Source organism: Harmonia axyridis, chromosome 4 (genome assembly GCF_914767665.1).
Source record: "Harmonia axyridis chromosome 4, icHarAxyr1.1, whole genome shotgun sequence".
NCBI classification, from domain to species: domain Eukaryota; kingdom Metazoa; phylum Arthropoda; class Insecta; order Coleoptera; family Coccinellidae; genus Harmonia; species Harmonia axyridis.
Window position 1 is genome coordinate 3,131,367 of NC_059504.1, and position 16,242 is coordinate 3,147,608.

A 16,242-nucleotide genomic window follows, 5' to 3' on the forward strand; every position below is an offset into this window, starting at 1 on the left:
TTGATTGGTATGCTAAGTTTAAACGTGTTGAAATGAGCACTGAACACAGCGAACGCTTTGGACGCCTAAAAGAGGCGGTCACCAACGAAAAAATCAAAAAAGTTCACAAAATTATTTTGAATGAGTGAAGTTGATCGAGTTAGCAGACATTGTGAAGATATCATCTGAACGTGTACATCATATCATTCACAAATATTTGTACATGAGAACGGAGTGTGCAAAATGGGTGCCGCGCGAGCTGTCAATTGATCAAAAGTAACAACGTGTTAATGATTCTGAGCAGTGTTTGAAGCTGTTTGAGTGTAATAAAGCTAAATTTTTGCGTCGATATGTGACAATGGATGGAACATGGCTACATCATTTCACTCCGGAATCCAATCGACAGTCAGCTGAGTGGACTGCACATGATCAACTGAATTTAAAGCGAGGAAAAACTCAACAGTCAGCTGGCAAGGTTATGGCATCAGTATTCTGGGATGCGCAAGGTATTATATTCATTGATCACCTCCAAAAGGGCCAGACCATCAACAGCGATTATTATATAGCATTATTGGATCGTTTAAAGGATGAAATCGTTAAAAAACGGCCCCATTTGAAGAACAAAAGGCGCTGTTTCATCAAGACAATGCGCCGTGTCACAAATCAATGAAAACAATGGCAAAATTGCACGAATTGGGCTTCGAATTGTTTCTGAATCCACCGTATTCGCCAGATCTGGCCCCCAGCGACTTTTTCCTGTTCTCAAAAGAAATCTTGCTGGCAAGAAATTTAGCGACAATGAAGAAGTAATCGCCGAAACTAAGGCCTATTTTGAAGCGAAAGACAAATCGTACTATACAAAAATGGTATCGAAAAGTTGGAAGATCGCTATAATCGCTGTATCGCCCTCGAAGGCAACTATGTTGAATAATAAAATCGAATTTTGCCAAAAAATGTGTTTTACTGGGGTAGACCGGGGACTTTTCAATGGCCTGTTATATGTTAGTTTGGTTTTTCTCCACAGAAAGTTGATAACTAAGCTATATAATTTTTTTCTGTGAGAATAATTACTGATAACATCTAGCTTTCATAATTCCACCAGTCACATTCTATTGATTCAATAAAAAAACCATTAAAAAATTCATGTTGGGATAAAAAGAATGTAAAAACCTGGCTTCTGCATATTCCAAAGGATTCGTTGCGACATATGATTTTAAAGCCTAAGAATATCCTTCTTGAAGATTCTTTCATCGAAAAGAGAGAATTATTTCTAAAGGCATTACTCGCTTCATCTTGAACATTAAATAATATATGAGTAAACCGAAAGACCTCTTCAGAGTGGCCACATGAGTCGAGGTAAACTTTCTCCAGGTTGCTTCATCCTTTAATAGTCCAGACACGTCACACTAAGGATTACCCTTTCTGTAGAAGGATATACTTTATTGTAGAAAAATATCAAATGCGTATTAAAAAAATCTATGTGATTTAAATATAAATTCAAAAAAGATTAACCTAATCATGAGAATTTAGGTGATTCAATTCTATGAGACATGTGAGAATATACTAAAGAGTAATAAACATAGATAGAGGGAGTATTCGCAATTTTTACATGTCCCCAACATGGTTAGATTACGTTGTCGGATTGTGATATATTTTCAAATCCACAATTTTACTATATCGTTATGAATGTATGTCATATTAAATGGAATATATTTATTTGAGTGATTCCAGATTGAATATGCAAATTTGAATATTTGGAATCCGATATTTTTTCTAATTTTCGAATTTATAATAAGCAGAATATTTAGTATTTTCTGTATCTACCTGCTGAAATCCAAGGTTTGGCAACTTTTGCTCTCCTAGTATCATCGGTTGTTTCACGTCGTTTGGCGCGTTTGAAGTTTGTTTTCAGAATTTTGATATATATAGGTATTTATTTCATTATATTTTGAGTTAATATGAAACCTTGATTCTCTATGGGACATAAAAAATGCGTTCTTTGTGGAGAAACTCGCGAATTAGTGAAATTTCGGATCCCTGATATGTTTTCATTTCCGCACACTTCATGTTAAATTTGATAGTTCATGTTGAGACAAAATTTGCTCACTGAAAATAACATATGCTACCTCCATCTATGTTTATTACATAATGAAAAATAAATATTTTCATTACTAACAAGGAAATTCAATTCAAATTGGGAATCTCTTACCTTTCTCCAGAACTAGCTGTTCTTCTGCATGTAGATTGTCCAGAAATAACCGAAGCAGGCCTTTCATGTTTTTGATTGTAGTATCTTCCTCCCATTCTTCGAATGAATTGGTCATTTTCTGGATGTTCTATGTTGAAACGAGCCTTTTTCCTTAGAAGTTGAACGGTAAGGGCATACGTGGTTACCATAATTACCATTGGAATATAAAAAGTAACCAGTGAGCCAAAGACGAAGAATGCTCTATTATTTATAACACATCTTCCAGGTTTAGGCATGATATTTTCATGATTTATAATACCTGTAAAAATATGTACAATGATGACCTCTTTTGAAGGCATGATTTCACATAAATACATGACATTCGATGAAAATAAACAATTTTAAACATGGAGAAAAAGAAAATCATCCAATTAAAACGGCAGTATCATTCATTACCGCCCTATATTCCATTAAAGTTGTTGTCTTAAAGCTACCTTACCTAATACAGTGATGGAACTCGATACCAACATTGCTAATAACCAAGCAAGAGCTATTCTGAAGACAACAGTTCTGGTGGTTGTAGTATTTCTGGTTTTGAGAGGATTTCTTATGCCCAAATACCTTCCCAAACTGATGAAACACATATGCATGATTGATGCAGAGCAGGCAAGTACGTCACAGGTGACGTAGACGTTGCACCAGATCATTCCAAAAGGCCAGTTACCTGAAATAATAATAATAATAAATAATCTTTATTTCAAAACAATTCAAGTTACAAAATATTAGAGAAATGGAACACTGTCAAAAAAGAATATAAGATATATATAAGATATGATTTAATATGCAAATTTTTTAAATTTTGTGGCAGATATCAGTACTATCATAGTATAAAGAATTGTTTATACTATGGCATTATTATTTGGATTTTTCTCAGATGGATGGATGGTAACACCCCAGAGAGAAAAGTTTCAAAAGGGATGTAAATTATGCTAAAAAGTCATATATTGTTTTTTCATAAAAATAATTAGTTTCTCAATAATATTTTTAATAGATATCGAATTACATAAATTTCATTTCATATAGCTAGAAATGTAGGAAATCAATTCAAATATCGGATAGTAACAATAAGAAGTTTCAAACTACAATTATCGATATAATATACCTCATTAATATTCATTTAAGGAACCTTAGAAATGGTCCCTCATTTGTCTCATTGAGTGTTGATAAGAAAGTGGAATTAACAGAAAGAAATTACGGCAACAGAAGAAATAGTAACTGATAAGTCGATGTGCTAGACCATTCTCGAGGTTCCACGAAGAAAAATAAGAATATTGTTTTTATTCTGTGTTAATGCAAATTAAGTTTAAATAGTACCCCGTTTAGTACTTTCCATGTTAGTTTGAGTTGTGATTGCGTTCAGAGCATTGTGAGATACGAGTGTAAGGTGTGTAAAAATGTTCAAATATATCAGTAAAAAGGTATGTACTACTTAAATTTTTGTTTTTATTTTCATATGGGTTAAGATACTTATTATTTCTTTAGAAATTGTACTTTAGACCATATAGTTTTTCATAAAACTGACTCTAATTTTGGTATGAGTCTCGAATTTATTTCTTTACACATTTATTTACAACATTTCTTTTTATTGACAATTCAGCAGTATTTTCTCTGGAAGTTGAATGCATCTAGAAATCACTCACTGAATCAGAATGTTTCCTTTTTTTTTCATTTTCTGTTGCCTCAGAGTATAATTCAGAGTTTGATTTATTTCGTTGAGATTTTCTCTGTTTCTTTTTCCTTCATTTTGTTATTGATATTCTCATTATTTGACAAGTCAATGGTAGGGTCAGGAATGTATAATGGCCCACTTGTTTGGGTAAATGCATATCCTTTACATCCCAAATCATACCTGCAAATCTGAAGAAATTAACTTCTTTCCTACTGGTCCTTTCAATTTATTACTAGTACTAGTGTTTTCATAATTCCATACAGTGGCTATCAGGACCCTGGAGAGAATAATAAATGGGGAACCCTCTGTTCAAATTCGTATTCATGTAACTTTTTCATGAATTTTTACATAAACCTTCAAACGTTATCTTACCATCCTCGAAATAATTAAGGCTAGAAAGTTAACACTTGAAGTTATAGAACTAAGTAAAATTTTATATTCTTCATTTCGATTAACAATATTTCAGTAAACATGCTTACTGAAATATTGTTGTAAGTATGCTTACTGAAATATTGTTAATCGAAATGAAGAATATAAAATTTTACTTAGTTCTATAATTTCAAGTGTTAACTTTTTAGCCTTAATTATTTCGAGGATATAGAGGGTGTTTCAAAATTCAGAGTTTTCGGTGCGTATTTATCAGGTCAAAATAAGACTTTTTTTCCAGAAACATGTTTCTGCTTAATTACCGAACTACAGGACGATAAAGTTCCACGATTTGTTTAGTTTTTCTTCAAAAATTTTTCAGTTTTTGATATATTACGATCAAATTTGAAATAAAGGCACGTTAGGTTTCTTATTTTAGGGTAATGTTCAAGGAAACAAGTAATACATATTGCGAAGCGAATATGTAGAGTTTTTTGTTATCATTGTGATAATAGTTTCCTACCTTTAGCTGAAAATTTTAATTAAATGTAGGGAATTACAAAAAATAATTTTTTTTCGATAAAGATCACAGATACGCCAAAATTATAAAAGACAAAAATTTAACAAAATAATGAATTCATATCGGATGTTAGAATCCACCCCTACAAAAAAGTTTATACGTCCCTGAGATACTAAATTTTGAAACACCCGGTATGAATAATACTTTGTCATTTTGTTTATTTTGGTGAAACCTTCCTAAACGTCAAATTGAATATTTAGAAAGTTTCTACATAAAGGCTTATTTTTGCTACCTGGATTCGTCTTTCTCAATAACAGATAATAAATCATTCATTTTGAGTCAAATTCAAATTCATTAATCTCATGATTTAGTTCCTCATTATAGGATAACCTTTTTCCAAAAATCATAAAGATATGCTTCATAACTGTAACTGTTGTAAAGAGCTTGTAATGAACAAGCCGTAAAAAGCAATTAAAATAAATTATCTGAATACAAAACTAATCAATACCTACTTATTCGAAAGGAATGTGAAGATTTATTTTGACTGAAATCTTATTTGGTAATTTTGAGGTGTATTTGATGAATTGAGTTGATAACAGAATTAACAATTTTTTTTTCAAATCATTCATTGAAAAACTGAAATATTAATGATTATGCTCATATTTTCCTTCAGAGATATTTATTCTAAGTATTTTTTCAGGTGTCTTCATTGAAGAAAATTGCGTCATCTAAACAACGCACTAATTGTGAATATTACAATATGATTTCACCTGGAGAAGATGTCTTCAACTATAAATTCGAAGAAGACGACAACAACAATGAAAACGAAAGTGATGAATGGGCAGATTCTATGATCACTTATGCTTTGGATCTTGGAACGGAAAAGAAAAATCCAATTCGAAAAAATTTTCTTAAAAACAGCGGGCTCAACACTGGACAACGGGAACAGGCAATGAATTGGATCCTGTCCACCTTCAAGGATTTAGATGAATATGAACATATACCTGAAGTTTGTCACCTGGCAATTGGTATCTTCGATAGATTTGTCCAAGACGATAGGAATATCTCCGCAAAGAAAATCAATCTTGTAGCAATGATTTGTGTCTTCATAGCTATGAAGATCGAAGATGGTTCTGACGAAACTATAATCTTAACTGATGGTGCGCTAATATCTACTGAAGGATACACCAAAAAGGAAATTCTTGAGATGGAGATGAGGATTTTGAAAACATTGAAGTGCGACGTTTTCATTCCAAGTTCTTTCCATTTCCTGACAAGATTTCATTTGTTAAGCCCACCAAGTTCTCAAGAAAATTTCTTGGGTATGTATATACTGGAAATTGGGTTAACATCATATGAAACTTGCCACATACCACAATCTCTGCAGGGTGCAGCGGCGCATTTTCTTATAAAAGCTGTTCTGAATCAAGAAGATGATTTCACAAAAGTTTGGTCTCTGAAATTAACAAGGTTCACCAGGTATAGCACATCTGATATAATACCTGTTGCATGTCAGCTTGTTAAAGCATTGCATAAGGTGACAAAAATGGGCGTGAAGTCATCACTTTATAATAAATATAGTGAAGAAGAATTCGGCAATGTTAGTGATCTTGTTTCAAGTTCTCACGACTATTGGAAGAATTTATTAGAATGTGACAGTGTTTAAATGCTAATCGATTTCAGCGAAATAAGGGTATATTGTAATGATGTCTCTTTATTCAGGAATAATGTGTTTTTTGTTTCTTTGTTGATGATGGAATTATTTTTGAATATATACATATGTAAATAACCAAAAAAAATTATTCTGTACATATATTGTATATAAATATAATAATATATAAAAATTTAAATATCAATTGTTGTTTTTTTTATAGAATCCTTTCCACATATATCATGAAAAGAAATACATAATTTATTTTTATGCAATCTCATTAGTTAATCAATAACCTTCTACTCATAGCAGAACTACGTTTAAACTTTGAGGGTTATTGAAGCAATAAATAGGAAAAGATACTACCTTCATTTAATATTAATCACATTTATCTCATTTGTATAGAATTGAAATTCCTTTTTTCAAGCTGCTTTAAAGCGGAATCATATAAAATTAAGAATTCTTTCAGTTTTCGAGATATTAAGAACAAATTTGAAATATAGGTTCGCTAAGTTTCTTCTTTTTTTTTTCTCAATTTAGATAACAAACCAAATACGTTTTTGTTTTTATTGTGTTGATAGGTTTCTACCTTTCATCAGAGGCTTCAATTGAATGAAGCGAATTAAAAAATGATTTCACCATTTTCTTGATAGCGTCAAAACTACAATAGCTAAAAAAATGTATGAACAAAATTTAGAATTCATTTCATAGATTAGAATCCACCAGTGATTGGCTACTAGATAAGTTGATGAGCAAGACCATTCTCGGGATTTTAAGAAGAAAAAGAAAAATATGATTTATTATTCTTTGTTAATGAATAGAGTTAGTCATTGACTAGGGTCCCAGGTTGCCTCGTAACTTTCACTTGAATGGGGACATTGGGTGACGTCACCAATGGTTGACGCAGATTGGTCGAAATTTATGAGGCAACGTTTAATCTATAGATCTTGGCCAATGGCGATATACATACTGGATGACGCATGACTCTTTAACCTAAGTTACGAGTCAACCTGTGTAATCTATAGATCTTGTTACCGGATTATGTTAACCCTAAAACGTAAACTATATTTCAAATTTTATCTCAATTTTTCGAAACCTGAAATATCTATGAAGAAAAAACAAAAAAGACTTGAAACTCTTGAAACCTATTTTTCAAATTTTATCTTAATTTTTCAAAACCTGAAAGATCTATGAAGAAAAAACAAAAAAATGTTGAAATTCTTAAGTCAGTTGTCTTATTTTGACCTGAAAAATAGGCCCCTGAAATCTTGATACTGAATTTTGAATCACCCTGTATATTCATGCCTAATTTCAAGAGAGTCTAGTTTACTTAATGACAATAATGGTATTTTGATATACATCGAATTTATTTCATTTCGAAATGTTCACATTGAAAAGTAGGAATTTTTACTCGTTATCTCACCATCTCATAATAACTATAACTAAGTGTCATAATTATAATGAGAGTTCTTGATTATGGCCTCTCATTTGACTCAACAATGATTGAGCTGATATCCGATAACATGTTGGCTACTAGATAAGTTAATGGGCAAGACCATTCTCGGGATTTTAAGAAGAAGAAGAAAAATATGGTTTATTATTCTTTGTTAAGGTGATTGGTGTTCGTCATTGACTAGGGTTCGAGATAAGATATAGTGTGAGCGAAAGTGTGAGTAGATAGGTTCCAATCTATCAGTGAAAGGGTGCGTAGTACTAGAATTTTGGTTTTTCTCTCAAGATCTTTTAAGATATCCATTCATTTTTTTGGAAATCTCTAAACTAGTGTTTCTGCAGGTAAAGCTATATTTTTTATTTCACATTCTGTATTAATTTTGCATGCAAATATAATTGTGATAATCATACGTCTTCAATTCAAATTCATTTGATGTTTTGTTAGAAATGAGATAATTTCATATGAAAATAATTCCATATTGTGACAAGTCGCGAAATCATTTTTTTATACATTTAACAACAATTCTCCTTTTTTATTGAGAATTCACCAAGCATTTCTGTGGAAGTGCTTATTGAAATAGAGTTAATCGAAATGAAAAATATAAAATTTTCAGTTATTTCATTGATATCACCATTTTAGCATATTTGAGACGGTAAATGTAACATAATAGAAAAATACAGAATTTACTTATTATTTGTATAAATAATGTCATCTTTCTATATTTTTTCATTTTCATTCATTTGAAATAATGGTATTTCAATGATAAATGAATAATTCTTTCTCATATCGTTAATTTTTGTGATATCTACAAATTGAATATTTAGAAAGTTTCCATATATCTGCTTGTTTTTGGGTAGCTCCAGCAACAATTGCAATTTTCATTCGTTTTGTAACTACATATTGATTTAACTTGATTCGTCATTTGCAATAACACAATAGAAGTATATTTGTGACGTTTATTTCCAATTCATTAATTCATTCATCTAACGATTCAATTTCTCATAACATGATTACATTCCTTAAATATTATAAAGATATGATTTAAATGTCAAGTTTTAGATTAGAATTGGATATTTTTAAACTAATTGAAATAATAGGAACAATAAAATAGGTTTTTCTTTACACAACATATTATATGGTGTTCTATTTGAGAGATATTTCTATTTGCTGATTATAAAATCTAAAAAATGCCTACCGATTTGAAAAAGGTTTATTGAAATTCAGGGAATTATTTTTCTTAATAATTTTATTGAACAACTAAATATTAATGATTATGCTGATATTTTGCCAAGAAGATATTCATTCAAAGTATTTTTTCAGATGTTTACAATGATGAGATCTGCAATCCCTGTACTCCGTAATAGAGGAAATACAAGCGCCATTTCTGTTGGGAATGAAAAATGTCAAATAGTAAATGATATTTCGCCTGCAGAAGATGCCTTGAATTATGAATTCGTGAAGAAAGAAAAAGTTCATAACCATATAAACGACATTTATACAAATGGGAGTTTCATGATAACTTACAATTACGATCTCGAATTGGAAATGAAAAATCCAATCCGAGAAAAATTCCTGAGACAATGTCGAATCAGCCCTAGACAAAGGAAACAAGTTATGAATTGGTTCCTGGACACATTCAAGAAGTTAGAAGACTATGAAATGATACCCGAAGTTTCTCATCTGGCAATTGGTATTTTTGATAGGTTTGTCCAAGCCGAAAAGAATATCCCATCAAAGAATATCATCCTTGTAGCAGCGACTTGTATATTAATCGCTGCTAAGATGGAAGATGGTCAGGATACCATTATAGAAATGTCTGATGGTGTGCTAATAACATTCAATAAATACACAAATAAAGAATTTTTCGATATGGAGAGGAAAATTTTAAAAACATTAAATTTCAATATTATCATTCCATGTTCTTTCTTTTTCCTGACGAGGTATTATTATATACAACCACCAAATTTTAATGAAATTTATTTGGGCATGTATATACTGGAAATAGCATTAACGACATACGAAACTTGCCACATACCTCAATCTCTGCAAAGTGCAGCGGCTCACTTCATTATTAAAGTAGTTCTAAGACAAAAAAATGATTGGTCAAAAGTTTGGTGTCCAAACTTGACACGGATAACCAAGTATAGCACAAGTGATATCATGCCTGCTGTATGTCTGATTGCTGAAGAATTGCACAAAATAACAGAATTGGGCATGAAGTCTCCAATTTTCAAGAAATATAGCGAAGAAAAATTTGGCGAAATTAGTCAACTTGTTTTAAATTTGCACAGATATTTGAAGAATCTATTAACATGTAATATTCGTTAGAACGACACTGTTCAAATTGTAAATATTTTCAGCCATTTTTTTTAAAAGAATGTGTTTTTTGTTACATTGTTGTAATTATAATAAAATGATTTGTGAATGTAAATATCAATGTAAATATCATGAATCAAAAAATTCAATTGTACATATATTGTAAATAAATATTGCATTAAAACATAGGTATATATTATTTACTGTTTTTTTTTAACAATCTTTTTTCCTGCCTCATATTTTCTGAACTATTTTTTTTTAGTGATTACGATATCTTAATATGAAAAACAATTACATCGCTTTGAATTGCTTCAGTACACTGAAAAAATGGTTCATTGTATTGGAGAATGGCAATCATCAACTTTATTTTATCGATAATTCCTAAATTGATGTAGAGTGTTCAATATTTCGATGAAATACTCTTTTGATAGAACTTCTTATAGAAAATTAACTTTTTCGGATAATTTAAATGAACAGTTATACGATATTGATACAAGGTACAACAGATCAAATAATAAAATAATGAGTATTTTATTGGTTTGATGCAATTTGTTCCTTGATTATATGAAAACAATTTATAAATATGATGAATCGGTTGAAAAATAGTGAATTCATACAATTACAATTTATCTAAATTTTAGTACTTTAATTTTTTTGCCTTGAAAATTTAAAGATCGTAATCACAAGCTTGTTGGATCAATTCTGTGTACACTGAGAGAAATCCATATTTTTTATTAATGAAGCACTAATTTTTTTTTTATTCAGCATGGATACATATTACATATAAATAAGGTTCATCAATTATTACTCAATGATATATTAACCTCAACTATATTTATTTCCTTCAAATGGATATTTCTTCAGAATTATTAATATAAGTTATGCGTAAATAAATAAAAAGTGTAATAATATATTATGATTATTGGTGGGATTTCAAATAAATTATTTTTTTTCCATGAACCTAATATTTGTGTGTCTATATACCCAATAAATGATTTATTAACAATAATGCATTTTCGGTGATATTGAATAAACACTTCTCTCAGTGTAACAACTGGTTTTGATACCAAATTTCAATATAATAGCTCCCATATTTTCCAAGAAGAACTATGGATTTTCCAAAAAGAAAACTGTGAACGATTTCATTGGGTTTAAATTTTTTGCCTTGAACGTTTCGGTTTAATATTGAGAATACATAATAATAATATGTTCATTCAAAATGACAATTTTTTTTTTATATAACCAATTTTGTAATAAGCCAAATCATTGAAAATTTTAAATAATTCCAAGAAGTTTTTACAACGAAACGAATGCAAAATAGATTATTTCTTGGCTTGTTCATAAACAGATAAGCAAAACTTTGAAAGGATTATTCTTCATACATTTATAGAATACCTGCATTGAAAACCAGCGCATTCAGCAATTTGTTTCAGTTTTTATTTTTTACTTCTGACTTGATACTTACAGATTATTCTAATTACGATCAAAATATTCATTTTCGTATTGAGACCACATCATATACCGATAATACTATAAGAAATATAATTAAAGTATAAAGAAAAAATGATGAAAGAGATTTAGCAAAAGTTATAGATAGAAATTTTTGATTTTTTGCTTCAACCATTCAGATTTTGAGATTTACTATTTTTTTTGCCACAATAAGTTCATCTAGATCTGCCATTTACAATAATGAAATGAATATATACGTGTATACATTGAATTTTCAATGCACCCTTCCATTTTTCGATTAATCATGGAAATATGTCAGAAATACTTATTTTTCAGTTCTTTCCAGCACATAGAATGTGTGTATTATTTTGTCCCGGCTTGAGCTTGACTTGATTTCAAGTCAAGCTTAAGTTTTATTGTGTAGTTTCACATCAATAAAAAAATTATGAAATTCAATTGCAAAAAACACTTTTATTTAATGAACTTATTGTATGAAAGAACCGAAAATATGAACTTTTTTGAAATCGAAGCCTAAATTAAATCACTATAAATCATAACAAAATAAAAAATAATAAAAAAATCGAGGTTTCTAAATATTGAGGAACCTCCAGGCTTTTTTTGATTTCATAATTTTTTATCCAGGATCTAAGACACATGAGGCATCTTATAGATTTATCGCCTAGTCTATTGCGGGTTTTTGTAAATGTAAGAGCAGCTCTGAAAAATTGTCTTTCAATAGGAGCTGGATATGCTCGCATTGATAAAAAATTCTTGGCCATTTCGGCCAAATTTAGAACGATATTTCTGAAACTACCAATAGATTTCATAAAAATCTGAGAAAACTACTAATAAAGTCACACTGGCGAATGCTTCAGTCTCTCGGATTTCGAGGAATCCCCTTATTTAGACTGAGCCGAAATATATGCCGTGCAACACGTGCATATCAAGCACAAGTAATATCAAGTAGTTGATATCAAGTCAAGCAATAAATATCTAAAATCGAGTCAAGCCAAGCTCAATTATGTAATTTTTTTGCAAAGGAGCGTTATCAAATTCAATTCAATAAGAATAAAATATCCATACCATCATGACATGTATAAGAATTATTGATATAGTCTCTTGAATTTGAAATATTATTCGAATAATAATAATACCAAAATTTCAAATTATAATAAACAAAGAAGACAATTGGTATTCTCTTGTTATTATTTATGAGAACTTGAAATTTTTTCTTATTCTCGAGCTGCTGTGCAAGACCATTCATTGAGATTTCAAGAAGAAGAAGGTGATTAAGAATACCTATGATTTACTGCAAATAGGTACTTAAGTAGAGACTTACAATAAATACTGAATAGAACTATTTATTTTTCTTGTAAAGTGTTCAATTTGAATGAAGCTTTGTCTGTGACTAAGTTCAAAAAATCGTAAAAATAAGTGAAAATGTTTAAATCAATGAGAAAGAAGGTTTGTACAGCTTGATTTTTTTTATATTAGTTGATATATTGTTTTTGCGATAATTTGTTCATCTAGATATTTCATTTGAATCAATGCAGTTAATATAATTTATTGATTTAATTATTTACCCTGTTCGCTTTTTATTGTATGCTAAAATTTGATATCAGGGTTGTTTCTGAATATATTTATTGTTTAAAAATTCAAACTGTCATTTGATAGGCAACGTTTCGGGCAGTGCCCTTTTTCAAACCTTCTCATTCAGATAGACATATACATATTTTATTTTTGTTTCACCAACTCAAATACGTCCGACCAAATGAGTTGGTGAAACAAAAATAAAATATGTATATGTCTATCTGAATAAGAAGGTTTGAAAAAGGGCACTACCCGAAACGTTGCCTATCAAATGACAGTTCAAATTTTTAAACAATAAATATATTCAGAAACAACCCTGAAATCAAATTTTACCATACAATAAAAAGTTGATATAATTGTGTGATGTTTATTTTCAATTCAATTTTTTCAATCAAAATTCTGCCTCAAATACGTATCGAAAAATAAGATAAGAAAACATCATTAGGTAATGATAACGATGTGTTTCATAACACTATACTTAAGATCAATGATTTGGGTATATTTGTAGAATGAGAGTCGATAATGAATTCATAGGATTACCTGTTTCCATTAATTTGCTTAATGGACCATTTGAACTGTTAATAATTAACGATTACGATTTTAATTTTAAATATTTTTTCAGCTATCTTCATTGATAAGAACTGTATTTCCGAGACGTCATGATGGCAATTTTAGCATGGTAGAAGAACCACCGAGGGAACCTATTTGTGCATATGCAAGCAATCAATTTCAAGAGGAAGAAGAACGTTTTACATTAGAAGATCTCTTGAATTGGGATTATGAATATAAAATACCAGAAAAAAAAATCCAAGAGTGTGATATTTACCCACGAAAAGATTTCATCGACACATACTCTTCCGATTTGGAATTGGAAATGAAAAACCCAATCCGACGAAAATTCTTGAAAGAATGTGGAGTCAGCCCTGCACAACGGAAGAAAATGATGGACTGGTTCGTAGAGCAATTCAGGGAAATAGGTGATTTTGAATCCATACCGGAAATATACCATCTGGCTGTTGGAATCTTTGATCGATACGTCCAAGCTAAAAGAAATATTGCATCAAGAAAGCTCACCCTTGTTGCAGTAACCAGTCTCTTAATCGCTGTGAAAATGGAAGAAGGTGATAAAATTTTTGTTGCAATGGAGGATGGTGCCGTAATAACAGCTAATAAATACAAACAAAAAGAAATAATTGAGATGGAAATGAAGATTTTGAGAACATTAGATTTTGCCATAATCATACCATGTTCCTTCCATTTCTTGTCGAGATGTCAATTGTTGGATCCAACCAATAAAATTGGAGTTTTTTTGGGCATGTATATATTGGAAATAGCATTGACAGCATACGAAACATGTCATATACCTCCATCTCTGCAGGGTGCAGCCGCTCATTTTATTGTAAGTGCGTTTACAACAGGGGATGATGATATGAGAAAAATTTGGTCTTTGGAATTAAGAATGTTCACCAAATATAACTTGTTTGACATTATTCCTGTTGTACATCAGCTCACTCGGGAACTGCAGACAACAACGAAAATGGGTATTACATCTCCAATTTTCTTGAAATATAGTGGGGAAAAATTTGGTGCGGTTAGTAATCTTCTTTCTAATAAAATAGAAGGTTTCAAAATTGTATTGGATAGTAGTTTTCTTTAGTTAGAAGAGATAATACTATTTACTTCCATCAAGAATTTGTTATCATTCTGATAAAACATATTTTTTCATCAGTCGTTAAAAAAAAAGATTATGTATATAAATATAAGAAATATGTTTTTATCTATCACAAAATTTTTTTGTAAATACGAAATGTACCTTTATAATAATGAAAAATGAAAAAAAATTATTCATTTGTGATAAATTGATTTAATTTTCTTAATATCATAAAATCTTTGTATAAATACAAATTGTATATGAATATCTCATTCCAACATATCATATATTATTGTAAAAAATTGATTTATTCTCCTTCAATTATATGATTATATAAATTGTATATTGTATATATATTTCGATAAAACATAAATATTTTTTTGTAGTATTTTTAAATCTTCAAGTGATATATTATTGATAGCTGTTATCATGACGAATAGATTACTTAATTTTCAGTTTATGCCTAATGGTTTAATAATGGGTTTATAATGGTTCAATAATGCGATGATAGAGTGTTGAAAATCAGAGGAGGCGCGAGTAATTTTGGCGCAAAAATTTTTTCGTAAGCTTATTTATATTGAAGCATGAAAAATATTGAACAAAGTATCACATTTCATAACAAATTGGTAACTTATTGGCATTACAAAAATTGGTTCAACTGAAAAATTTGGCATTCAACAGTTACCAGTTTCGAATACAAAATCGTAGGAATTTCCCATATGTTGAATGTGTCAACATAAGCTTCCAAATAATTCGAAAGTGAAGGTATTGTTGCCTTTCGTCTTTGTGATTTTATCCCTCCTTCAATGAGGGTAATAGGAAATTCCGTTTATATTAGTTTGACTGCCAGGTGTTATTTATTACATAGGCGGATTAGTTAAGTCGGTTTGGAGATTTTTATTGCAGGGAATGTTGAAAGACGCAACGGAGCGGAACAACCTTATCTTGTTTCTGAGAATTAAGTATGAAATATGAAACGGCGGCCTGCAAACTGGCCGAATTGACGCCCCTCAAATAGAATCACCTGAAACGGCCCACCCCTATCGCCGGCCCTGGTTTTCTGTTTATCAGACCTTGAAAATGGGTTTTTAATCGCTTAAGCAAGCCCATTTTCAAAATTTCAAGAAGAAGAAGAAAAATATTCATTATTCTCTGTTTATACAACCAGGTACCTTACAACAGATAAGAATTATAATCATTACTGAGTGAACCTGTGCAGTGGATGTTTCGTTAATAGTACTCAACCATCGTCTTGGTTTTCGTTAAGAATATTGTGCATTGGAGTTTAGTGTATTGAATATGTTCAATTCATTAGGATTTGAGGTTAGTATAACTTACTTTTTTTTCTAC

At 30.3% G+C, this 16,242-nt stretch overlaps 1 protein-coding gene across 1 annotated transcript in view; it reads right to left on the minus strand.

Annotated features, from left to right (window-relative positions):
• The window catches only part of LOC123679119 (5-hydroxytryptamine receptor 2A-like), a 75,847-nt gene that overhangs the window by 13,573 nt on the left and 46,032 nt on the right, over positions 1-16,242 (minus strand). Inside the window, exons 3-4 of the mRNA XM_045616502.1 lie at positions 2,667-2,891; positions 2,189-2,486 (exon numbers count right to left, since the gene is read on the minus strand). Coding sequence (XP_045472458.1) covers positions 2,189-2,486; positions 2,667-2,891 — 523 coding nt within the window. The remainder of the gene's footprint in view (positions 1-2,188; positions 2,487-2,666; positions 2,892-16,242) is intronic.